The sequence below is a fragment of the Neofelis nebulosa genome, chromosome 8 (assembly GCF_028018385.1).
Source record: "Neofelis nebulosa isolate mNeoNeb1 chromosome 8, mNeoNeb1.pri, whole genome shotgun sequence".
Classification (NCBI taxonomy): Eukaryota; Metazoa; Chordata; class Mammalia; order Carnivora; family Felidae; genus Neofelis; species Neofelis nebulosa.
The window spans coordinates 67,613,045-67,638,671 of record NC_080789.1 but is presented as its reverse complement, the minus strand read 5'-3'; the positions used below and the strand labels follow the sequence as shown (position 1 = coordinate 67,638,671).

The window sequence follows — 25,627 nt, the reverse complement described above, 5'->3', positions numbered from 1 at the left end:
CCTACGTTTCCTCGGATTGCCTGGATGTCTTAGGAGCCACCTCTGGGGGACTGTAGAATAGTTGCCTGCTAAGTGGGTCAGCACAGGATGGGGGAGGGGGGAGGAAAAGGAGTCCCCACTGTACTGTCCCCGTGAGCTCCCATCACTGAAAGCAGCCTCCTGCCACAGCAGCCTGGCTCCTCCCCATCTGGCGCCCCCCTGTGGTGACAGGCTGCCCTACTGCTCTTGGAGAACAGACCACTTAGTGCCCCCTGGAGGTTGCTAGAGGTAGGGCAGATGCCTGAGGAGTGAGCAGCTCCTTTCCTAAGGAGGAATAACGTCCCCCACCAGTTGACTGTAGTACTGATTAAGAGGACCTGGTTTGAAGCTGAAAGTTTTGTCCACCCTCTTGGCGTCCAAAGAATGGGCTACATAACAGCCCCACGATGGCAGGGAATCTGGTTGGGTAACTTGAGTAGTTAGGTTTCAGGATCCGGCTGAGGTGGACTCCAGTTCCCTCACTGGTGGCCTCGGGAAACCCTAACAGAGCAACGGGTGGTGGCAGGGAGTCAGTATTAGCTTTTGTCCCCACTCCTATAGGTTGATTATATTTGTTTAATGATTTTTGCACTCAGAGTCTTCAAACTAAGGTTAAATTTTATGATTCTTTGGCTGCTGTTGACCATGATGGAGTAACCCAAAGCTCAGGGTTGAAAGCCGAGTTACAGTGTTCTGCTGGATCCTTTAATGGTCTGTACTGTGTGTCGGTGAGGGAGCACCACCGCTTGTGCAGGAGCAAATCCCCTTTTCTGAGAACACTATCCTAAACAGAACGTGCCCTGAACAAATGAAGATGTTCACAATTACACGTTTTCTCTTTAGTTTTGCCATGTTTCAACTAGTCTCTAGCACCTCTTCGCGTTACTCATTAGTACTTCAGTTTGGAATCCCATTTTGTGTCTGTGTACCTCCACAGCATTTCTTATACATATTACCTTTAGAACTCAGCTATGATCTTCAAGTGAGAGCACTTAAAATTTTTCAACAGGTCTGACTGCATTATGCTATGAATTCTCATACCTATTTATATCCTAGCATGCCAAGCTACACTGTGGGGTGTTCTGCGTGGTTTAATCATGCTCTCCGTCAGTTACTGATTCAATGCATACAATTTGCTGTCAGCAACACCAGAGTAGAAAGGGCAAGTGGTTGGCTTGGGTGTCCTCGCTATCACTGTGGTTTTCCTAGTGCATTGAGATTTGGAGAGTATGTTTCTTGGACACGGGGCTTCGCTAGAGATCATTTCTCTGCAGGTGCTGGTGTGGCCTATGTTGGGACCTTTCTTGCTCTCACACTACTTTCACCGTGTCACCTGGTTGAAATCTCCATTTGTTCATTTACTCATGCCAGGAAAATGTTTATTGAGCACCTGCTGTATGCAAAGGATTGCATTTTCTGATGCATTTTGTTCAGAACCATAGCAGAAGTTCATCTACCACAAGCTTTTGATATTTGCCAGGCCCCATATAGGCCACAGTTTGCCTCCACTGTCTATTCCGCAACCTTAGTTTCCCCAAAGCAAGATCCCCAAGATCTCTGGATCGGCTGCTCTAGGAACTCTAGCCCCAGGTGTGAACTAAATTACTTAAAAGACTCTGCCTATTTGTGGGGGCCCTGGCTGGCTCAGCCAGTAGAGCATGCGACTCTTGATTTGGGTCGGGGTGGTGAGTTCAAGCCCCATGTTGGGTGTAGAGCCTACTTAAAAAAATAATACAATTAAAGACTCATCCTATTTATAAAAACTCTGAATGAATCTAAAGGGTCCCACATACTTCCTCGGAGCAAAGTAGTTCTTATTCTTGACTTTACAAGTAAGATTCTTTGTTTTATTTTAATCTCAGCATAGTTAACATACAGTGTTATATTAGTTGTAAGTGTACAGTATAGTGATTCAGTAATTCTGTACATTTACTCAGTGCTTACCCTAAGTGTATTCTTAACCCCTCTCACCTATGACATCCATCCCCCACCCACTTCCCCCTGGCAACCATCAGTTTGTTCTCTATAGTTAAGAGTCACTTTTTGGTTTGTCTCTTTTTCTTTGTTCGTTTATTTTTCTTCAGCTCCGCATATGAGTGAAGTCATATGGTATTTGTCTTTCTCTGACTTATTTTGCTTAACCTAATACACTCTAGCTCTAGACACATCGGTGCAAATGGCAAGATTTAATTTTTTTTCACAGCTAATACTCCCGTTTTGTGTGTGTGTGTGTGTGTGTGTGTGTGTGTGTACACACACACACACACACACACACACACACACCACTTCTTTATCTGTTGATGAGTTGATGGATACTTGGGCTGCTTCCATAATTTGGCTTTTATAAATAATGCTGCAGTAAACCTAGGGGTGCATGTTTCCCTTCGAATTAGTGTTTTTTTATTTTGGCGATAAGTATTCACTCATGAGTTTACTGGATCGTATGGTAATTCCATTTTTAATTTTTGAGGAACATTCATATTGTCTTCCACTGTGGCTGCCACAGTTTATGTTCCCACCAGTAGTGCAAGAGGGTTCCTTTTTCTCTATATTCTCGCCGACACTTGTTTTTTCTCTTTGATTTTAGCCATTCTCACAGGTGTGAGGTGATGTCTCATTGTAGTTTTGATTTGCATTTCTATGATGATGAGTGATGTTGAGCATCTTTCCATATGTCTGTTGGCCGTCTGTATGTCGTCTTGGGGGAAATGTCTGTTCATGTCTTCTACCCATTTTTTAATTGGATTATTTGTTTTTTGGGTGTTGAGTTGTATCTGCTCTTTATTTTGGACACTAACCCTTTATTGGATATGTCATTTGCAAATATCTTCTTCCATTCAGTAAGTTGTATTTTAGTTTTGTTGTTTCCTTCACTGTGTAGAAGCTTTTTATTTTTGTTTAGTCCCAATAGTTTATTTTTGCTTTTGTTTGTCTTGCCTCAGGAGACCTCTCTAGAAAAATGTTGTTATGACCAATGTCAGAGAAATTACTGCCTGTGCTCTCTTCAAGGATTATTATGGTTTCAGGTCTCACATTTAGGTCTTTAATCCATTTTGAGTTTATTTTTGTGTATGGTATAAGAAAGTGGTCCAGTTTTCATTCTTTTGCATGTGGCTGTGCAGTTTTCCCAAAACCATTTGTTGAAGAGACTGTCTTTTCCCCATTGTATGTTCCTTCCCCGTTTGTCAAAGATTAATTTGCCATATAATTGTGAGTTTATTTCTGGGTTTTCTATTCTCTTCCATTGATCTTTGTGTCTGTTTTTGGGCTAGTACCATACTGGTTCGATGATTACAAGCTTTATCATATAAGTTGAAATCTGAAATTGTGATGCCTCGAGTTTTGTTTTTCTTTTTCAGGATTACTTTGGCTATTCAGGGTCTTTGTTGGTTCCGTACAAATTTTAGGATTATTTGTTCTATCTCTGTGAAAGATGGTGTTGGTATTTTAATGGAGATTGCATTAAATCTATAGATCGCTTTGGGTAGTACAGAGGTTTTTTAAATATATGTATAGGTATATGTGTATTTTTAATTTACATCCATGTTAGCATATAGTGCAGTAGTGATTTCATGGGTAGTACAGACATTTTAACAATATTTGTGCTTCCTTTCCGTGAGCATGGAATATCTTTCTCTATTTTTGTATCATCTTCAATTTCTTTCACCAGTGTTTTATACTTTTCAGAATACAGGTATTTCACATCTTTGGTTAAGTTTATTGCTAGATATTTATTTTTTTCGGTGCAATTGTAAATGGGATTGTTTTCTTAATTTCACTTTTTGCTACTTCATTATTAGTGTATGGAACTGCAACAGATTTCTGCACATTGATTTTGTGTCCTGTGATTTCCCTGAATTCATTTACCAGTTCTTGTAGTTTTTCAGTGGAATCTTTAAGGTTTTCTACATATAGCATCATGTCATCTGCAAATAGTGAGAATTTTACTTCTTCCTTGCCAATTTGGATGCCTGTTATTTCTTTATGTTGTCTAATTGCTATGGCCAGGACTTCTACTACTACTGTCGAATGAAAGTGACGAGAGTGGACATCCTTCTCTTATTTATGATCTTAGGGGAAGAGCTCTCAGTTTTTCACCATTGAGTATGATGTTGGCTGTGGGATTTGCATATAAGCCCTTTATTATGCTGAGGTATGTTCCCTCTAGCCCTATTTTGCAGAGGATTTTTTCTTTATAAAACTTTTTTTTAGTTTATTGTCAAATTGGCTAACATACAGTGTGTAAAGTGTGCTCTTGGTTTTTGGAGTAGATCCCCGTGGTTCATCGCTTTTACATACAACACCCAGTGCTCATCCCAACAAGTGCCTTCCTCAATGCACATCACTCACTTTCCCCTCTCCTCCACCCCCCATCAACTCTCAATTTGTTCTCTGTATTTAAGAGTCTCTTATGGTTTGCCTCCATCCCTCTCTGTTTGTAACTATTTTTCCCCCTTTCCCTTCCCCCTTGGTCTTCTGTTAAGTTTCTCAAGAGCCAGATATGAGTGAAAACATACGATAGCTGTCTTTCTCTGACCGACTTATTTCACTCAGCATTATACCTTCCCGTTCCATCCACGTTGCTGCAAATGCCATGATTTCATTCTTTCTCATTGCCAAGTAGTATTTCATGGTATATATAAACCACATCTTCTTTATCAGTTGATAGACATTTAGTCTCTTTCCATAATTTGGCTATTGTTGAAAGCACTGCTATAAACATTGGGGTACATGTGCCCCTATGAATCAGTCCTCTTGTATCCTTTGGATAAATTCCTAGTAGCGCTATTGCTGGGTCATAAGGTAGTTCTATTTTTAATTTTTTAAGGAACCTCCACGCTTTTTTCCAGAGTGGCTGCACCAGTTTGCATTCCCACCAACAGTGTGAGAGGGTTCCCATTTCTCCACATCTTTGCCAGCAGCTGTTGTTGCCTGAGTTGTTCATTTTAGCCACTCTGACAGTGTGAGGTGATACCGCAGTGTGGTTTTGATTTGTATTTCCTTGATAATGAGTGACGTTGAGCATCTTTTCATGTGTCTGGTGGCCATCTGGATGCCTTCTTTGGAGAAGTGTCTATTCATGTCTTCTGCCCATTTCTTTACTGGATTACTGGTTTTTCTGGTGTTGAGTTTGGTAAGTTCTTTATAGATTTTGGATACTAACCCTTATCTGATATGTCATTTGCAAATATCTTTTCTCATTCTGTCGGTTGCCTTTTAGTTTTATTGATTGTTTCCTTTACAGTGCAGAAGCTTTTTATCTCGATTAGGTCCCAATAGTTCATTTTTGCTTTTAATTCCCTTGCCTTTGGAGATGTGTCTAGCAAGAAATTACTGCGACTGAGGTCAAAGAGGTTGTTGCCTGCTTTCTCCTCTAGGGTTTTGATGGTTTCCTGTCTCATATTTAGGTTTTTCATCCATTTTGAGTTTATTTTTGTGTATGGTGTAAGAAAGTGGTCTAGTTTCATTCATTAGCATGTTGCTGTCTAGTTCTCCCAGCACCATTTGCTAGAGACTGTCTTTTTTCCAGTGGATACTCTTTGTCAAAGATTAGTTGGCCATACATTTATGGGTCCAATTCGGGGTTCTCTATTCCATTGGTCTTTGTGTCTGTTTTTGTGCCAATACCATATGGTCTTGATGATTACAGCTTTGTACTAGAGGCCAAAGTCTGGGATTGTGATGCCTCTGCTTTGGTTTTCTTCTTCAATATTACTTTGTCTATTCGGGGTCTTCTGTGGTTCCATGCAAATTTTAGGATTGTTTGTTTTAGCTTTGGGAAGAATGTCAGTGCAATTTTGATTGAAATTGCATTGAATGTGTAGATTGATTTGGGTAGTATTGACATTTTAACAATATTCTTCCAATCCACGAGCATGAAATGTTTTTCCATTTTTTTGTGTCTTCTTCAATTTACTTCATAAGTTTTCTATAGTTTTCAGCTTACAGATCTTTTACATCTTTGGTTTGGTTTATTCCTAAGTATTTTATGGTTCTTGGTGCAGTTGTAAATGGGATCAGTTTCTTTATTTCTCTTTCTATTGCTTCATTATTGGTGTATAGAAATACAACCGATTTCTATACATTGATTTTGTACCCTGCAACTTTGCTGAATTCATGTATCAGTTCTAGGAGTCTTTTGGGGGAGTCTTTTCAGGTTTTCCATGTAGAGTATCATGTCGTCTACAAAAAGTGAAAGTTTGACTTCTTCATTGCCAGTTTTGATGCCTTTTATTTCATTTTGTTGTCTGATGGCTGATGCTAGGACTTCCAACACTGTGTTAACAGTGGTGAGAGTGGACATCTCTGTCTGTTCTCAATCTCAGGGGGAAGCTCTCAGTTTTTCCCCATTGAGGATAATATTAGCTGTGGACTTTTCATATATGGCTTTTATGATGTTTAAATATGTTCCTTCTATCCCGACTTTCTTGAGGGTTTTTATTAAGAAAGAATGCTGTATTTCATATGCTTTTTTTGCATCTATTGACAGGGTCATATGGTTCTTATCCTTTCTTTTTTTAATGTAATGTATCACATTGATTGATTTGTGGGTGCTGAACCAGCCCTGCAGCCCAGGCATGAATCCCACTTGAACATGGTGAATAATTCTTTTTATATGCTGTTGAATTCAATTTGCTAGTATCTTGTTGAGAATTTTTGCATCCATGTTCATCAGGGATATTGGCCTCTAGTGCTCCTTTTTTGCGGGGTGTCTGTCTGGTTTGGGAATCAAGGTTAATGCTGGCTTCATAGAATGAGTCTGGAAGTTTTCCTTCTGTTTCTGTTTTTTGGAACAGCTTGAGGATAGGTTTAACTCTGCTTTAAATGTCTGGTAGAATTCCCCTGGGAAGCCATCTGGCCCAGGACTCTTATTTGTTGGGAGATTTTTAATAATTGATTCAATTTCTTCATGGGTCTGTTCAAATTTTCTATTTCTTCCCATTTGAGTTTTGGTAATGTGTGGGTGTCTAGGAATTTGTCCATTTCTTCCAGGTTGTCCAGTTTGTTGGCATATAATTTTTCATAGTATTCTCTGATAACTGCTTGTATTTCTGAGGGATTGGTTGTGATAAATCCATTTTCATTTGTGATTTTATCTATTTGGGTCCTCTCTCTTTTTGAGAAGTCTGGCTGGGATTATTGATTTTGTTTATTTCTTCAAAAAACCAACTTTTAGTTTCTTTGATCTGCTGTACTGTTTTTTTTTTGGATTCTGTATTGCTTATTTCTGCTCTGATCTTTATTATTTCTCTTCTTCTGCTGGGTTTGGGGTTTCTTTGTTGTTCTGCTTCTAGTTCCTTTAGGTGTGCTGTTAGATTTTGTATTTGGGATTTTTCTTGTTTCTTGATATAGGCCTGGATTGCAATGTATTTTCCTCTCAGGACTACCTTCGCTGCATCCCAAAGGGTTTGGACTGTTGTGTTTTCATTTTAATTTGTTTCCATATATTTTTAAATTTCTTCTTTAATTGCCTGGTTGACCCATTCATTCTTCAGTAGGATGTTTTTTAACTTCCATGCATTTGGAGGTTTTCCAAACTTTTTCCTGTGGTTGATTTCAAGTTTCATAGCATTGTGATCTGAAAGTGTGTATGGTATAATCTCAATTCTTTTATATTTATGGAGAGTTGTTTTGTGACCCAGTATGTGATCTGTCTTGGAGAATGTTCCGTGTGCACTTGAGAAGAATGTGTTTTCTGCTTTAGGGTGAGAAGTTCTGAATATATCTGTCAGGTCCATCTGGCCCAGTGTATCATTCAGGGCCATTGTTTCTTTATTGAATTTCTTTCTGGATGATCTGTCCATTGTTGTAAGTGGAGTATTAAAGTCCCCTGCAATTACCACATTCTTTCCAATAAGATTGCTTATATTTGTGATTAATTGGTTTATATATTTGGGGGCCTCTGAATTTGGTGCATAAACATTTATAATTAGCTCTTCTTGATGGATAGACCTCATAATTATGATATAATGTCCTTCTTCATCTCTTGTTACAGCTTTTAGTTTAAAATCTAGTTTGTCTGATATAAATATGGCTACTCCAGTTTTCTTTTGAGTTCCAGTAGCAAGATAGATGGTTCTCCATCGCCTCACTTTCAATCTGAAGGTGTCCTCAGGTCTAAAATGGGTCTCTTGTAGACAGCAAATAGATGGGTATTGTGTTTTTTTTTTTTTTAATTTTTTTTTTCAACGATTTTATTTATTTTTGGGACAGAGAGAGACAGAGCATGAACGGGGGAGGTGCAGAGAGAGGGAGACACAGAATCGGAAACAGGCTCCAGGCTCCGAGCCATCAGCCCAGAGCCTGACGCGGGGCTCAAACTCACGGACAGCGAGATCGTGACCTGGCTGAAGTCGGATGCTTAACCGACTGCGCCACCCAGGCGCCCCGATGGGTATTGTGTTTTTATCCATTCTGATACCCTGTGTCTTTTGATTGGAGCATTTAGTCCATTTACATTCAGTGTTGTTATTGAAAGATGTAGATTTAGAGTCATTGTGTTATCTGTAGGTTTCATGCTTGTAGTGATGTCTCTGGTCCTTTGCGATCTTTGTAGCATTCCACTCACAGAGTCCCCCTTAGGATCTCTTGTAGGGCTGGTTTAGTGGTGATGAATACCTTCAGTTTTTGTTTGTCTGAGAAAACCTTTATCTCTCCTTCTATTCTGAATGACAGGCTTGCTGGATAAAGGATTCTTGGCTGCATATTTTTCCTATTCAGAACATTGAAAATTTCCTGCGACTCCTTTCTGGCCTGCCACGTTTCAGTAGATAGGTCTGCCACCACCCTTATGTGTCTATCCTTGTAGGTTAAGGCCCATTTATCCCTAGCTGCTTTCAGAATTCTCTCTTTATCTTTGTATTTTGCCAGTTTCACTATGATACGACATCAGAAGATTGATTCAAGTTATGTCTGAAGGGAGTTCTCTGTGCCTCCTGGATTTCAGTGTCTGTTTACTTCCCCAAATCGGGGAAGTTCTCAGCTATGATTTGTTCAAGTACACCTTCCACCCCTGTCTCTCCTCCCCCTCCTCCTCCTCCTCCTCCTCTTCTTCTTCTCCTTCCTCCTTCCTCCTTCCTCCCTCCTCCCTCCTCCCTCCTCCCTCCTCCCTCCTCCCTCTGGAACTCCTATGATATAGATATTATTCCGTTTCATTGAATCACTTAGTTATCTAATTCTCCCATCGTGGTCCAAAATATTTTTCTCTTTTTCTCAGCTTCATCTTTTTCCATAATTATCTTCTATTTCATTTAATCTCCTCTCTGCCTCTTCAATCCTCACTGTTAGCACCTCTAGTTTATTTTGCACCTCATTTACAGCATTTTTTAATTCATCGTGATTATTTTTTAGTTCCTTGATCTCTGCAGCAATAGATTCTCTGCTTTTATTGAAGCCCAGCGATTAATCTTATGACTATTACTCTAAATTCTTGTTCAGTTACATTGTTTATATCTGTTTTGATCAGTTCTTTAGCTGTCATGTCTTCCTGGAGTTTCTTTTGAGGAGAATTCTTCCATTTCATAATTTTGGCTAGTTTTCTGTCCCTTATGTGTTTTAAAAGCTTGTTATATGTCCTGTACCTGCGAGCACTACTATGTTAAAGAGGGTCATACACTGTCCAGGGCCTGGCCCTTCAGGAGGGAGGTGTTTTTTGGAGAGTATTACTTGCTCTCTCTTGTTGTGAGTTTGGTTACTTTATCTCCCTACTCATAGTGATATTTTGGACCCTCCACCAAGTGTGCTTTGATTTGTTCCTTGAAGTAGCCCTGGAAAGGAAAACAAACAAACAAACAAAAATAAAAAACAAAAAATACCAGCTACAAGTAAACAACAGGGTGGAGGTGGTGCTGATGGAAGAGACCTTATCCCATACTAGGAGAGAAATGACAGGGGTGGGGCCGGGGGGGTGGGGGGGGTTGAAGAAAAAATTGACCAGAGAAATTAAATGGCTTAATCCAGAGAGAGAGAGAAAGGAAAATAAGGAGGTATAGAACATGTATAAAGAGAATAGATTAAATATGTCTGTTTAAACAAACCAACAACCAGAGTAACCAGACTAGAGGCATGAAATGAGAAAAGGAAGAATGAATATATATGTGTGTGTATGGTATATATGTATATACACACACACGCACACAAAGAATTGTCCAAGAATTAAATCAGGCAATGCAGCAGCGCTGGTCTGGAGGAGGCCTGTCTGGTTCGTCAGCATCAATCCCACTCGTGTAGATGTGCAGTTACCAGGCACGGAGGGGTGTGGTTTGGTGTAGGCGGCTCCCACCTCCACTGTGAGCCCTGCTGTCCTTTCCTGAAACCCCACCTTGTTGGCGATGGGGAGAAGAATGGCAACATGCCAGTCTCTCCTCCATGGACCAGGTGTCCCAAACCACTCTGTTCAAGCCATCCTCACTGTGCCGTGGGCACGAATGAGGCGGTTTGTCCTGCTCCGACGACTCCCTTGCCTCCCTGGGGCTCAGCTGGGACTTAAACCCCGATGTCTTTAAGGTTCCCACTCCATACACCCTGGTTTCAGGGCAGTGCCGCTCCACCTGATATATGGCCTCTGGCTGGCAGGCGCAAGCAGTCTTGTCCTTTGAACGGTCATATACCTTCTTCCCGCAGCACTCCAATGAGGGGGTTGCTTTCTCCCACTTCAGACTGTGCCTCTGAACTAGTTACCGTGCTGGGGCTGGCTCCTTTCCTCCCCAGGTGCTCGATCCGGGCAGCTGGACTCAGTCCGGAGAAAGCCCCACAGTTAGAGATTGGATCTTGCTCCATCCTCGTCCGTGTTTTTTCTTTTGTCCAGATACAGTCCTACGGTTCCCCAGCCTCTCTTTCTCTTCCCTTTGTCCCTCCGCAGAAGGGGGTCCCCCCCTCCATTCCTCTGCCGCCTGTTTTATCTCTCCCAGTTCGCAATCACACAACTATGGCCCTTCAGGTTGTCCCGGTGGGTCCCTGGAGGCGTCTCTGTCACTTTGCCACCTGGACTTTTGGAGTTCAAGATCCCTTGGCCGTTTCAACACTGCTGTGTTTGAGAGATGAGGGAACTTAGGATCCCCCTACTTCACCATGTGGGCCTCTCCTCCCCGTAGAGGATTTTTTTCATGACGAATGTTGTACTTTCAAATGCTTTTTCTGCGTCAGCTTAAAAGATTATATGGGTTTATCCTTTCTCTTATTGTTGTATCACATTGATTGATTTGTGAATATTGAACCACCCTTGCATCCTTGCATCCTGAGAATAAATCCCACTTGATAGTGGCATATGATTTTTTTAATGTATTGTTGGATTTAGTTTGCTAATATTTTGTCAAGGATTTTTGCATTTATATTCATGAGAGATCTTGGCCTATAACTAACTAACTAACTCTCTCTCTCTCTCTCTTTCTCTCTCTGCAGTGTCTTTAGCTGGTTTTGGTATCATGGTAGCCTTATAGAATGAATTTGGAATATTTCCTTCCTATTCTAGTTTCTAGAATAGTTTGAGAAGAATATTAAATATTTTTTAAGTTTTTTTTGTTTCTTGTTTTTTTTTGTTTTGTTTTTGTTTGTTTGTTTGTTTTTGTAGAATTCACCTGTGAAGTCATCTGATCCTGGACTTTTGTTTGTTAGGAGTATTTTTTGGTTACTGATTCAGTTCATTGCTGGTAATTAGCGTATTCAAGTTTTTTTATTTCTTTCTGCTTCAGTTTTGGTAGGTTATATGTATCTAGGAATTTATCCATTTCTTCTACATTGTCCAATTTTTTGGCATATAGGTTTTCATAATATTCTGTTACAATTGTTTGTATTTCTGTGGTGTTGATCATTATTTCTCCCCTTTCATTAGTGATTTTGTTTAATTAAGTGTTCCCCTCCCTCTCTTTTTGATGAGTCTAGCTGGAGGTTTATCAGTTGTTTTGATCTTTTCAAAGAATGAGTTCCTGGATTTATTGATCTGTTCCTTTTTTTTTTAGTTTTGATATCATTTATTTCTGTTCTAATATTTATTATTTCCTTCCTTTTGCTGTTTTGGGTTTTGTTGTTCTTTTTCCAGGTCCTTTATTTTTTTTAAGTTTGTTTATTTATTTTGAGAGAGAAAGAATGCACATGCATGGGGGAGGGTCTGAGAGGGAGAGAGGGAATCCCAAACAGCCTCTGTCTGGTCAGCACAGGGCCTGACACAGGTCTCGATCCTACAAACTGCGAGATCATGACCTGAGCTGAAATCAAGAATTGGACACTTAACTGGCTAAGCCACCCAGGTACGCCTCTAGCTCCTTTAAGATGCAAAGCTAGGTTGTTTATTTGAGATTTTTCTTCTTGAGGTAGCTCTGTACTGCTATAAACTTCCCTCTGGAGTAGCTTTTGCTACATTCCAACGATTTTGGACCATTGTGTTTTGATTGTCTCCATGTATTTAAATTAAATTGCTTTAAATTATCTATTAGTTACCTCCATTTAGTTTAGCTGTCTTGCTGTGATTCTGTCCTGTTCTTTCATTTGGGACATATTCCTCTGTCACCTCATTTTGTCTGCCTTTCTGTTTCCATTTGTTAGGAAAGTCAGCTATGCCTCCTGCTCTTGAAAACAGTGGCCGTATGAAGAAGAGATCCTGTAGTGCCCCGCAGCATAATGTCCTCTGTCCACCAGAATCTGGGGCTGCAGGGTGTCCCCTGTGTGTCTTGCATGAGCCCTACTGTTGTGGCTGAGCCACTTTTGCCTTCAGTCCAGTCATCTGCAATGGCTTTCTTTGCCTGCTATGGGCAGGGTTTGGTCCCTGTGTTGTTAGTGGGCCAGTCCGGGGTCACCTTGGGCCTGAGTTGAGTCAGACCAGACATTTGCCAGAGATGCAATAGCACCAAAAGGCAGGGTGCTTTCCTTGTGTTGTCTCCTGAGGAGGTTTTGTTGGTGGGTGGGGTCTGCAATCACATCAGCTGTCTGCCTCCAGTGCACTGTTGGGGCTGCAGTGGGACTGGTGTGCATAGTTATCTTCCCCTCTCCCTAGGGTGAGAGTCACTTTGGAGTGGCACTTGCCCCTTTTGGGGCTATTTGCATACTGCCAGGCTTGTGGCACCACTTTGGATAGGCTTCAGCCAAGGGCATATTGGAGGGGACAGGTCCACAGGAGAGCATGGGGGCAGGGCTCATGGCCAGTGAGTTTTGCACCCATCCACTATGGGAAGGGAAGTACCTGCCCAAAACTCTGGCCAAGGCTGGCCACAGGAGAACGCCAGGGTGGGCACTTTGTAAGCAAGCTAGGTGGAGAGCGTTGATGTCATACTGGTTCCCAACGCAGGTGTCCTTGTTTCTGGGCTGGGATGCAGGGGGCGGAAATGCTGCCTGCCAGCTCCTTTGTTCCTGGAAAAGTCTCCCAAAGATTCCTGTTCCTCCAGCACAGCTCTGAGATTAGCAAACAAATCTCTGTCCATATACCCCAGGCGCTTTCAAACTACTGCTTCTGTGCTGTATCTCTGTAGGACTGTTGGTTGTGCCGTCTCTTTACTGGTGGGGACTTTTTCCCTCTTGCCATGCCAGTTCTCCCAGAGCTGAGCCTGATGATTTTTAAAATTCCACATATAAGCCCCTGCTGATTGTAAGAACTACAATGTTATGTCCCTGTAGTTTTCAAAGCCAAATATTATGCCTGGGATTTCTGGTGTAAGGGTGTTTCTCTCTCCCCTCTTCATGCCTCTGGTGTCCCTTCCTCCCTTGGACAGTCCTGTAGGTCCTTTAGCTCTAGACCACATCTTGGCCCTTCCTACCCTCTCTGATGCGGCCTCTTCTCTACATTTAGTTGTGGAGAGTCTGTTCTGCTAGCATTCAGGTCATTTTCTGGGTTATTTACAGTGATGTGGGTTTCTAGATGTATCTGTGGGATGGGGTGAGCTTAGGGTCCTCCTACTCTGCAGTCTTCCCCAGAAGTAATTATAAATAAGATTCTTCATCGCCTCGATAGCAGTCTTTTTTTTTTTTTTTTTTTAATGTTTTTTATTTATTTTTGGGACAGAGAGAGACAGAGCATGAACGGGGGAGGGGCAGAGAGAGAGGGAGACACAGAATCGGAAACAGGCTCCAGGCTCCGAGCCATCAGCCCAGAGCCTGACGCGGGGCTCGAACTCACGGACCGCGAGATCGTGACCTGGCTGAAGTCGGACGCTCAACCGACTGCGCCACCCAGGCGCCCCTCGATAGCAGTCTTAAGATTCTCTCTGTGTTCCTTCACTTGGCTGGAAGGGGAACCAATTTCAGAAATTGTTGTGATTTACCTAGGATCCAGGTGACTTGAGGAAGTCCAAGCTCTTATTTCTAGGTTTTACTAGGTACCCAGGAAGTGGATGGGCTTTGAGGGATCACCTTGATACCCTGGTGCAAATGGGACTTCTCTTACAAAGGTCCAAGCTGATGGTCACAATCTACTGAGCTGCTTCAGTAAGAACTAGGAGCTGTGACACCACTGTGGGAAGTGAGGTGGGATAGGAAGCAGTGTGAGCTCGGTGAGTGTGGCTGTGGGGTAGAGCCACACTCTGCGACTCCATTCCACCTTTGTCCACCTTCAAAAGCATCCATATACCCCGCTGCTCTCCCCTTGCCCACCTTAGCTCTCTTGGTAGATGGAAGGGCTGTTTTAAATTATGAGATAGCTATTCTAATTAGGTATTTTTAAGTATGTTTTCATTTTACTCCTTTAGTCATGAACTAGCCCTGATAAGATACCCTTTATTCAACAAAGTTTACACTGTAAGTTGGATATTAGTAATAGAAACAGGTAGTCCAACAGAAATGCCCTATGTATCTTTTTTTTTTTTTTCTGTTTCTTTAATAGAAAAGCTGTCTACCTTCCTCTGGAGGAAGGGACAGGCAGGGATAGGAGAATGGGACCGAGAGAGGGACAGTTCCTCTGGTTTATCAGTAGTGGTGGGTAGCTTTTGAAATTTATGTTGCCAGATACTATTGTCATTGATTTTGATTGGTTTCGTGTCTCCTGTCCACCTCACACATCACCGCCACTGTGCCCCCCTCTAGTAGAGAAGGTGACAGTTTCCTCACTGTGCCACCCTGAGTCACTGGAAAGCAAGGGACCCCTGATGGCAGGGAGAAATGGGAGGCCATCCATTCAGAAGCCTGGTGTTGGGAGGAAGTCCATGGAAGCTCTAAGTGTAGGCCTGGCAAGCAGAGAGGAGGGGCCAGAGGAGGGCGCAGGAAAACAGAATAAGGGGTAGGGGTGAGTGTGTAACACTCCCACCTCTCCTTGACCTAAAAGTCTTAAAGAAAGATGCAGATAAATAGATCGCCAGGGTTGGCTGATGGTGTGTACTCGTCACGGGCCTCTGTGGACTTGCTCCCGCGCCTCTTCCCCACCCTCCCTTGGGAGCATCTCTGATCTCCCTCATCCAGCAAGGTGTGGCCCACACACTGTCCCATCCCCTCTGTCCATCCCCATGCCCTAGAGTTGTGTTTTGTTTACTCGAGAACAAGGCCGTTCCTGTTTTCTGCCTCCCTTCTCAAGTCTTGCCCTCCGGTCCCAGTTTACTCTTGGATTCCACGCAGTGCAAAGGTTACAAAAAGAGGCAAATGCGTGTTTGTGTGAGGTCACTAAACCAGGCAGTGTGACTCTAGAGTCCTCCCTCCTGGTTGAAAAGTCAATAGAAGAAGGCCTTCAGGACTGCCATTTGGTCATGGCTACAGTATCAAAGACTAAAGGAAAATGAACAAAGCACAAGTCGGTATGTACTTTCCAATAATTTTTTTGTTTTTAATATCAATTGATGTTTTAAAAAATACAGAGGTGTTTGACACAGAATAGCACCATTGTGTAGGACACACACAGTTCCTGCGCCCGGCACCTGAAGGGGGCTCTTCTTGCCTGGGCTGGGGACAGTCACTCAGGGGGCGTTTGACTCACACCAGTTAGTTTCCTGCCTCTGCCTCGACCCAAAGGTCTTACAGGAAGACAATAAATAAATAGAACACCGAGATTTTATTTTGCAGTCTGCCCAGTTCAGGTCTCTCAGAAAGAGAGAGGAGAAAAGTCCACACTGTTGAGCGGGTGGGATGAATGGACATCAGGTCAGGTCAGCCATTCAGTGCAGAGCCCTAGAGTGACTGGGACTGGAAAATACTTGGGTCCTCTGGGTTGGCAATGGATTGTGTTGTTTGTGGGTTCGGGTTTTTACAAGAAGCAGACAGGCCCTATGTCCACACCAAATTCCTGCTCAGGCCCTCCTATGTCCATGGGTGCAATGTCAATGATGGGGAGACGCGAGGTCTTCTGTGACCGGTACTCGATCATAGTCTTGCCCCACTTACCGGTGTGTTTCTAGGGGAGAAAGAGAGGAGACACTGTCCAATGCCAGCTGCCCAGGACCCCAAAAAGGAGCATCACAGAACACAAAGTGTAAAACACGCTCAGGGCTCCCCCGACCTCTCCTTGGCTTGCTGAAGCCCTCTCCACCCCAGCTTCTGTCCTTACCAGCAAGTCCCCCTCCACCCGCTCCCTCCCCCACAGTGAGCGTCTCTTCACTCCATCCCCAAGGCAGACTCACACACACGCCATGTGAATACTCCTACGAGAGTAACTGGACGTGCCAGGTAGGACTTCTTTCCCCTGAGCCCAGGGAGTGAAGAAGATACAACAATGGCACCTTTCCCTCCCCTGGCACTCCGCACGCCTTCTCTACATAACCCCTCACGCTCACCTCTTGAGGATCCTATCACCTTAGGCCTATGACACCTGCTGTGGACCAACCCTCTGCCTGCTCCAGCCAGCCCGACTCACCGTGCAGCCATCCTTCAGGACAGTATATGTGAACCTGCTGTTGCCCTCAGCCCGGATCTCCACATCATTGGAGCCCTGGATGAGCAGGGCCTTCTTGAGGTTGCCAGCCGCTTCATCCAGGTAGGCAATGCTGTTCTTGCAGTGGTAGGTGATATTCTGGGAGCCCTCGGTGGACAGCAGGCGTAGGAAGGTCATCTGGACGTTGGCAGTGTTGGGAGCCAGGTTGTCATCTCCATAGCTGAACTGTCAGGGCAGAGAGCGATGGCGTGAGGCCCAGGGGCAGTGTCCAGTGGGATCGTGGTTAAGAACACTCTTCCTCCTCTTTCCCTCTTCCGAAGCCTCCAAGAAAAGTGGTGGGCGAGGTGCCACCAACTTCAAGGGAGAAAGAAGAGAAGGGTTCTGAGGAGCCGTCTGGGGCCCAGAGCAGCCAGCTACTCACGTGGAAGCCACCGTTGATGGTTTCTCCGAACCAGATGTGCTTCTTGTCCTTGCTCTTGCTGCTCCACCAGTTCTTCTTGGGAACACTCGCCGGGTTGGGGTAGACGCAGGTCTCGCCAGTCTCCATGTTGCAGAAAACCTTCATGGCGTCCAAGGTGCAGCCCTGGTTGGGGTCAATCCAGTAGTCTCCTGCAGGGGGAGGAGGCAGTACCCCATTGGGGCTCAGACAGGCACACACATACTCCCGAGAGGGCCAGGCCTGCCTGGGAGAGACGGAAAGGCTTCCCAGGACACAAGGGGGAGAGGCACAGGCTGTGAGGGCCACGTGTGGCCAAAGGGAGGGGAGATGCAGGGATCTGGGAGCAAGGAGACCTGGACGGGAAAGTCTGATGCTAAACAGGGGCGCAAGCAACAGGGCAGGAGCAGCGCCTGCCTGGTGGATGGAACTCTACCCTCAAGTCATGTCTGCCAAGTAGCCATGGCAGGACGGGAGCCAGGGCTGAGGTATCTCTGCTGTGAAATGGAGGAGCAACCATCCACCAGAACCTTCCAGGCCTGGCTCTGGCCTGTGCTACGAGCGGTCTCCTCCCTCATTCTGATGGGGGCCATGCCCTGCACACTCACCGCTCTTCCATTCAGGGTGGCAGAGTTTCAGGTCCCGGCAGGTGCGAGCGGGGTTCTTGCGGGAGCCCTCAGGGCTGCGGATGCTCTCAATCTGGTTGTTGAGGGACTTGAGCGTGGCATCCACCTCGGCGTCGTGCTGTCTCAGGTTGCCAGCTGCCTGGTCAGCCCGCATGTACTGCAGGGGGTCGGGGCCCTTCTCTCTCTGGCCTAGGCCAGCGAAGGCAGACATGTCGATGCCAGGGCCAGGGGGACCTGGAGGGCCAGGGGGTCCGGGGTTTCCAGGAGGACCCTGTAGCAGGAAATGGAAATCAGCCAGGAATTGTGGGGATGTGCCCCTCCTGCGTACATCCCCACTTGCTAGAATATACTAGTGTCTTCTTCCAGACACTGGGTGGGGGAGGGGTGCAGCAGCCCAGGACCAAGAAAAATCACAGCATTTCCCTACTTCTTCATCAGCCCCTCTCTCCTGTTTCCCAGCACCAAGCAGGACCCTCTGAACCTCCAGGGAAGACCCAGGACACAGGATGCCATCTTCACTAGCTGCAGGCGGATGCCCTGAAAGAGGCCCTTGGCACCAGAGAGCCCGAGCCTCCCAGATGCTGGGGACAGGCCAGACAGCGGGGAAGGAGTCAGGACACTTACAGCCGGGCCAGTTTCGCCCGAACGTCCGCGGGGACCAGGAGGTCCAATGGGGCCAGGGATTCCATTAGCACCATCTTTGCCAGAGGGACCGACGGGACCAGGAGGACCCTGCAGGCCAGGAGAGAGGAGCCGTCAGCAAAGGCAGGGGTGTGTGTGTGTGGGGGGGGGCAAGGGGGGCTGGTCGGGTGGCTGTCCTGATGGGAAGCCCTGCAGCTTCACATTTCTCGGAGGGCCCAGACTTGTCTCCGCTGGGCCAGGGACCAGCAGGATGGCTTCATGGCTCTTCTGCCATCCTGAGCTCCTCTTTGTCGAATCCTATTCCCAGTGGGCCCAGCTGACAGCCAAGAGCTGTTCTCATGTTCATCCAGCCTGTGATCTCAGGGGGTTTCTGGCCACAGTCACCCTGAGCCCGTCGTCCTTCCACCTCCGAGCGAGGCCCCCTGAGCCCCAGGCTTCCCTCCCCATCAGAGCGCCCACACCTGGCCCCACCCCCGAGGAAGGACTCACTGCATCTCACTTACTCTAGGGCCAGAAGGACCAGCAGGACCAGAAGCACCTTGGTCTCCAGAAGGACCCTGTGCAGAAGGAAGAAGCAAAAGTCAGAGGTCAGCACAGACAGGGCCCCATCTTCCAGGATGGGAAGCCTTCTTAAATATGCGTACGATACATGTCCCCCCTCCCCCGTCCTTTCCATTTGCTCCTCCCTCCAACCCCAAGGAAGTCTTGGAAATTTTTCTTTTGGTCCTGGATATTTCTTAGGATGATCCCAAGCTGGGTTAGCTGCATGGGACACTCAAGTGAGCTCTGAGCAGTGGGAGGCACCTGGGAGACGTGCACAGACAGCAATACTCACAGGAGGGCCGGGCAGACCCTGCAGACCAGTGAAGCCACGGTGTCCCTTCAGTCCCCTCTCGCCAGCCTCTCCAGCTTCTCCTTTGTCACCTCGGGGGCCTTGAGGACCCTGGGAATGAGACAGACACAGGTTGGGTCAGGTTGACCGGGGTAGAGGCCTCTTGCTGGCCTCACCTGAGCCAAGGAGTCCCAGGATCCACACAGTCCCCACTGACCTCCAAGCCTACCCCAGTTAGGAACCCAACAGAGGGCACTCAGATACTCACTGGGATTCCCCGGGCTCCTGCTGGTCCTGCAGGGCCCATGGGGCCTTGTGCGCCCTGTGAGGGAGAGAGTGGGAACTCTGTCAGCAAAACCCTCCTCTGCCTATGGCCCGGACTGGGCCCCAAGACTCCCTGGACCCAGGGATGCATCCAGGGCCTGGGAGTCAGGCACGTAGTGGACGAGCTCCCAGCTCACTTGGCCACCCTTCTCCGCTTCCAGCTTTTACTGAATTAAGGATACTCACAGCTTCTCCTCGGTCTCCCTGCTTTCCAGTTGGGCCAGCGGGGCCAGGAGAGCCAGGGGGCCCAGGGGCTCCAGGAGCACCCACGGGACCAGTCTCACCACGATCACCCTGTCAGGAGAGAGGTCTCAGGCTTAGAGAAGAATGTTCCAGAAAATCCATGGAGAAAAGGCCCTTGCACACTGAGACAAGACTCTGACTCCAGCCTACCACCTGGGGCTGACCTGGTAGGCCCAACAGAATATTCTCCTGTCCCACTGCTCATAGAGACACCGAGATATTCACCTTGACTCCAGCCGCACCATCTCTGCCAGGGGGGCCATCAGCACCAGGGCTTCCCTGGGCAAGAGGAAACAAGATGCCATTAGAGCTGCCCCTGCCAGACTCCCGTTCTGTTCCTCCCTTCTCCCCTTGGGAGCCCCAGGCTTGTTCCCTTCCATCCTGCTAAAGCTTTGGAAGCTCAACAAGCTTCTTTATGCCTTCCTGCCCACGTACCAGTTCTTAGTCTCTGTGTCCCTCTCTCTCTCCCATCACGACCTTCCATAGCAGCTGGGCACTTGGGCCCATGGGCCCATCCCATCATCCCCTCCTCCAGGGCACCAGGACTGGGCCTGGCTGGCCCGGCACGCCTCTCCCTGGGAAGGGCCACACACACAGTGTGTCCCATTGCTCACCTCTCGTCCAGGTTCGCCAGAAGGACCAGTCAGGCCAGGAGGACCCACGGGGCCGGGGGGACCTCGGTCGCCAGATGCTCCGGGAGCTCCCTGCTTGCCAGGTTCTCCCTGGAGGGACAGCGACAAAGAGGATGAGTGTGCACTCTAAGAATCCCGTCCTGGGACATACTGAGCCCTTCCAAAGAAAGGGCTGACAGAGAGACGGTGCTGAGGGTGCAGAGTAGGGGGAAATCTCAGGGGGTGGTATTTCTTCTGCAGAGACCAGGCCACCAAGAGCACTGAGTGAAGAACACCAGCCAGAGCCAGGCTGGGCCCAGTTCACCAGAGGAAGGGGCATCCTTCACTCACCGATGGGCCAGGCAGGCCGGGGAATCCTCTCTCACCACGTTGTCCAGGAAGACCAACAATGCCCCTTTGACCAGCCAGACCTTGGGGACCTGGAGGACCATCGGGACCCTAGAGAGGGAAGGCGAGAGTGAGAATTTGAGCTCTGACAGGGAGTGGCCCAGCCATCCACACCCAGCCTGGCCGCCATTCACAGATCCCAGCACTCTTCCCTGGCAGTGGCCCCTCCATGGTGTCCCCTCCTCCTCCATGCCCTCTGAGCTCAGAAGACTTCCTGGCCCAGGCCTGGGAAGGACTTACAGAGGGACCATCATCTCCAGGCTCTCCCTTCTCGCCAGGGGGCCCGGCAGGACCTTGGAGGCCAGGGTCGCCAGCACGGCCAGGGGGGCCGCTGTCTCCTCGAGCACCTTTAGGACCATCTTTTCCAGAAGGACCAGGGGGACCAGGGGGTCCAGGGTTGCCCTAGAAGAGCAAATGCAAGAAATGAGAACTCATCTCACCCTGCCCCATCCAGACTGCCAAAGCCACTGTGGCCCCCTCCACACAAAGGAAGCTTGACCCCCACCCCTGTCTGCTTCTTCCACCTTCCCTCCCAGGAGGGAGCTCTGAGCAGCCAGCCCTGGCTTGTCCAGCCCCACATTTGCTTTTTCTGATCTACTTGGACTTCTTCCTGCCTCCTTTCTTTTAGAAATCTCAATCCCACCATCCCTCAAGGAACAGTTCAAACATGGCTCCTCGGACCCCTAAACCTCTGCACCCACTGCCCCTGCACTTGATTGGTGGTAAACTGGTGACTTTTCACCATCTCTCGTCCCTCCATGGCAGATTCCCTGTGGGCAAAATGTAGAACTTGTACAGGCCGGGAACACAGAATGCGCTCAAGAAATGTGTTGAGGCAATCATGCCAGCCTGTCCTGCCCACTGAGCCAGGAATCTGAGGGTCCAAGCCCAAGCCAGCAGGGAAGGTTGCCCATGGCCACAGCCCTTGCTCGCAGCTGTTTACGAGAACAGGTCCCCATGATCAATTACTCCCAGGAGTGGGAAAACGCACAAAGGGATGGAGGCCAGCTTGCACTCTTTGGAGCCCTGCTGGGACTGTGCCAGGCTCTTCAACCCCTGCTGTGCCCCTCATGCCAAGAGTAAGGTAAGAACCATCCAGGAGCATCACTTACATTGGAGCCTGGGGGTCCGACACGGCCAGCAGCTCCAGGGAATCCGGTGGCTCCCTATGGGATGAGAAGAAAGACTCTGAATCCCTCAGGCCCTCAGAAGCGTCAGGAATCATATCGGGGGACGGACAGGGGTGTCTCAGAGGCTGGTGTGGAAAAGGGCAAGGAGAGCTAGAGAAGGAGAAAGGGCCCCATGGGGTCTGGCTATTGGATCAGGAAGCTGCAGCTTCTCTGCCTCCAGCTCCTGTAGGGGCTGGGGTGAGGAGGTGCATTCAGCTGGGACAGCCAGTGCTTTGGGAGCTGAGCAGGGGGCCTGCCCAGGACCACAGACCTCCCCGGATCACTGCACACCGGCAGAGAGGGGCGCCCGTTCTCCCACATGGCTGTGGGATGGGCTCAGGCTGGGGGCAGAAGCAAGGCTAAGAAAGAAGCGGGTGAGTAAATCCCAGAGCACCACCGTGGGAGCATCTGGCCAGGCCTTCTTCGTGACAGCAGCTGCCGCCCCCAAGGCGCCCTCCACCCCACCTGGTGGGAACGGGGACCTCACTCACCGGGGGGCCTTGAGCACCTCGGGCTCCTTTAGGACCAGTCACACCAGTAGGACCCTGGGAAGGAAGGAGAGAGACAGTGAGGCCTGGTCACCCGGAGGAGAGCTGTGGGCTTCTGGGTATAGGGCCTGTCTGACCCCCAAGAGCTGACTCCCAAGGGGTTAGTTTTCCGAGATGTAGCTTTCTTGTCACTAAAATCCCAGCCTGGAGAAGGCATCACAGGTGGGCCTGCCACCCCCTCCAAGAGAGACTCGTGCTCTAGGAGACCTCGGGGGTGGGGGGGCGGGGGGAGGCCTGGCAGGCATCTGCCCCCTTCCCTCCCCAGGAGCCTGGCTGCATCGTCCCTGGTCATCTATCCTTAGCCTGCACTCTGTGTCATCTCCTGGCCCCCACACCCTAGACGACATAAGCCAGTTAACTCCTTTTGAACCTCTATCCCCAAGTACAGATTCCTCCCCACAGCTGCTCCCTTCTGGGGCTGGGGCAGCAGCAGGCTGTAACATCTGCCAGGTAGAGGGGCTTCAGCTTGGGGTGACACCCATGCCTCCTGTCCAGGCCCCTCATCCTGCACGCCAACATCCCTATCCCATGGGAACAGCTCCTGGGGCTGCTCACTGCTACCCACCTGAGGTCCAGGAGCTCCAGAGGGGCCCTGAGGACCCGGGGCACCAGCATCACCTTTCTGGCCAGCCTCTCCTTGCTCGCCCTTGGCACCTGGCTGGCCATCAGCACCCTGTCCCGAGGAGGAGGAAGCAGATGAGTTAGAGGCAAGCCAGATACTCCACGTTCTTCCAAAAGGGCCAGAGCTCTGGGTGAGTGGGTGGGTCAGTAAATGAGCGAGTGAGCGAGCTGCTCTAAGATGGGACTGTGAGATCAGCGTGGAGGTTCAAGGAAAGACAGAAGAGGCCATTTCCCTCTTCTTTGCATTCTGTCCCTCCCTCCCCCACAGGCTAGAAGGTGCCCTCAGGTGTAGAGCTGGCCTGAGCAGAGGGGTGGGAAGGAGGGTGGACAGGGACACTCACGGGAGGTCCTGCGAATCCAGCGGGCCCGGGAGGGCCAGTCTCTCCACGTTCACCCTGTGGGAGAGAGGGCCCAGGAGAGGTAAGGCCCTATGCCTGCCTGCTTCTGTCCTCTCCTATAACCCAGGCCCTTGTGGCCCAGCCCTTGCATAGAAAGCCCAGAGACAGGACATGCAGACAGCCTCCAGGAAGCTCTGTCCTAAATACAAGGGACCCACTTCAGAAGACCTCTCTTGGTCAGAGGATCTGGTGACCTGAAGGCCCTCCACCTCGACCGCATCATGGAGATGAGGCCTTCTCTCTCCATTCTCATCTCTGCTTCCTCCCCCAGACCCAAAGGGCCAGGCTGAGAGGCAGGGCGGCTTCTCTTGCTCCCAGGGGCCTGGGCACAGGGGCAGATACTCACCGGGGCGCCACGAGCACCAGCAGTTCCTGCAGGACCAGGAGGTCCAACTTCTCCCTAGGGTGGGGAGGGGAGACGAGAGCCACAGGTAAGGGGTGGGGGTCAGAGTGGGGACCTTAAAGAGCAAAGTGCATCCAGGGAGCCCTGCAGCAGATGGCCTGTTTTCTCCTTGTAGCTTCAGTCCGAGAGGTACTTCCTGGGGCCTCTGCTGAATGCTGGTTTACCGGCCCCCTCCCTCCCTGCAACAGCTCTGCTGGACGGGGTGCACAGCCTCTGACTCTGCTTTTAAGAAGACTCCCACCCCTCACTCCTTGCAGCTACTAGTGGGCAGGAGGGTGCTAGCTGTTGAGTGAGGAGAAGAGACGGCAGTCTTTGGCAGGAGATGCGCAGGTGTGATGGGGAGGGGAGCCATGAGCGAAGGGAGCTGTGACTCACCTTCTCACCATTGGCACCGGCAGGGCCAGGGGGGCCAATGGGACCAGTCAGGCCCTAGGGAGAAAGGAGACAAAGGTGAGGGAGGAAGAGTTGACCAGGGACTTGGAGCCCCGTAGGGAGTCTGGGGACCTCACACCCGTGGCCCCAGCCTTGTCAGGAGAGTCCCAAAGCTGCCCAGCCTGCACAACTGAGATAGGACAGGGGCTGTGCTCACACACTGCGCTTCTGTGCCCAGAGCGCAGGGCTGGAGACCCACGGGGTCCCCAGGGTGCCTGCAGCCAGCATTCACTTACTCGTCCACCGTCCTTCCCAGGGGCTCCCTCGGGGCCTTTCTCACCAACGTCACCCTGTGGGATAGAGAAGATGGGCCACCTCAGGAGGGGGCTCTGGCTCCGTGTCACCCTGGCTGAGGCTGCAGGCACAGCTCAGCTCCTGGCCCAGCAGGATTGGCTATGGGTTCAGGGTGAGAGGCGTGAGATGGAGGGAAGGGTTGGGAGAGGGGGTCACTAAAAGACAAATAGTGCCTGGGGTGGGTGGGTGGCGGGGAGGTCTCCAAGTTCCTCAAGAGGATTAACTAGGGACCCCCCGCCCAGGTGCTGTGGGGAGGGGGTGAGTGTGGCACAGGGAAGCGCAGCTTTGGGGGAGGCACAGTCGGCCTGGTACTCACCCTGTCTCCCTTGGGCCCAGCGATGCCAGCTGCTCCCCTCTCACCAGGCATCCCCTGCAGACCTGGAGGGCCCTGAGCCCCAGGGGGGCCGGCTGGGCCAGATGCGCCCTGTGGGGTGGGGGTAGAGGCGTCTGTGGTGGCCAGCACCTGCCCAGGACCCCAGCGCCCAAGCCCCCCTTCCTCCCCTGCCAGGCCTCCTTTCTGTCTTGTCTTCCATCTTCCCTTCTCCTGTCCCCATCCTCCCTCCCCTCCCCCAGCAGGGCCTCCTAGGCTGACCCAGACAACCCCAACAGCCTCACTTACTTTGGGGCCGTCCGTGCCAGGAGTGCCAGGGAGGCCGCGGGGACCCTGGAGGCCCTGGGCACCGGGAGAGCCACGTTCACCTGGGAAACCTCGTTCACCCTGTGGCAGAGACACCATGGGGCAGTCAAGTGAGAGGGATGGGGCAGAGGCCCAGGGAAAGGCAGGGGGGCAGCAAGCAGAGTGGGGCCCCGGGACCCGGGCGCAGCTCTGCAGGGCCAGGCTGGCA

The 25,627-nt window shown here is 49.0% G+C and overlaps 1 protein-coding gene and 1 long non-coding RNA gene across 2 annotated transcripts in view; one reads left to right on the top strand and one right to left on the bottom strand.

The window, feature by feature from the left end:
- Window positions 1-15,730: 15,730 nt before the first annotated feature.
- COL2A1 (collagen type II alpha 1 chain) overlaps window positions 15,731-25,627 on the bottom strand; it is a 31,151-nt gene continuing 21,254 nt past the window's right edge. The window contains exons 33-54 of the mRNA XM_058742994.1: window positions 25,402-25,500; window positions 25,099-25,206; window positions 24,725-24,778; window positions 24,432-24,485; window positions 24,000-24,053; window positions 23,597-23,650; window positions 23,200-23,307; window positions 22,578-22,631; window positions 22,030-22,083; window positions 21,158-21,319; window positions 20,861-20,968; window positions 20,513-20,620; window positions 20,124-20,177; window positions 19,842-19,949; window positions 19,600-19,653; window positions 19,335-19,442; window positions 19,003-19,056; window positions 18,482-18,589; window positions 17,840-18,128; window positions 17,217-17,404; window positions 16,778-17,020; window positions 15,731-16,318 (exon numbers count right to left, since the gene is read on the bottom strand). Coding sequence (XP_058598977.1) covers window positions 16,172-16,318; window positions 16,778-17,020; window positions 17,217-17,404; window positions 17,840-18,128; window positions 18,482-18,589; window positions 19,003-19,056; window positions 19,335-19,442; window positions 19,600-19,653; window positions 19,842-19,949; window positions 20,124-20,177; window positions 20,513-20,620; window positions 20,861-20,968; window positions 21,158-21,319; window positions 22,030-22,083; window positions 22,578-22,631; window positions 23,200-23,307; window positions 23,597-23,650; window positions 24,000-24,053; window positions 24,432-24,485; window positions 24,725-24,778; window positions 25,099-25,206; window positions 25,402-25,500 — 2,370 coding nt within the window. The 3' untranslated portion in view covers window positions 15,731-16,171. The remainder of the gene's footprint in view (window positions 16,319-16,777; window positions 17,021-17,216; window positions 17,405-17,839; window positions 18,129-18,481; window positions 18,590-19,002; window positions 19,057-19,334; window positions 19,443-19,599; window positions 19,654-19,841; window positions 19,950-20,123; window positions 20,178-20,512; window positions 20,621-20,860; window positions 20,969-21,157; window positions 21,320-22,029; window positions 22,084-22,577; window positions 22,632-23,199; window positions 23,308-23,596; window positions 23,651-23,999; window positions 24,054-24,431; window positions 24,486-24,724; window positions 24,779-25,098; window positions 25,207-25,401; window positions 25,501-25,627) is intronic.
- LOC131519698 (uncharacterized) lies at window positions 18,648-20,322 on the top strand. Its single transcript, XR_009265744.1, has 2 exons — window positions 18,648-19,086; window positions 19,817-20,322. It is a non-coding gene; the product is annotated as an uncharacterized LOC131519698 (long non-coding RNA).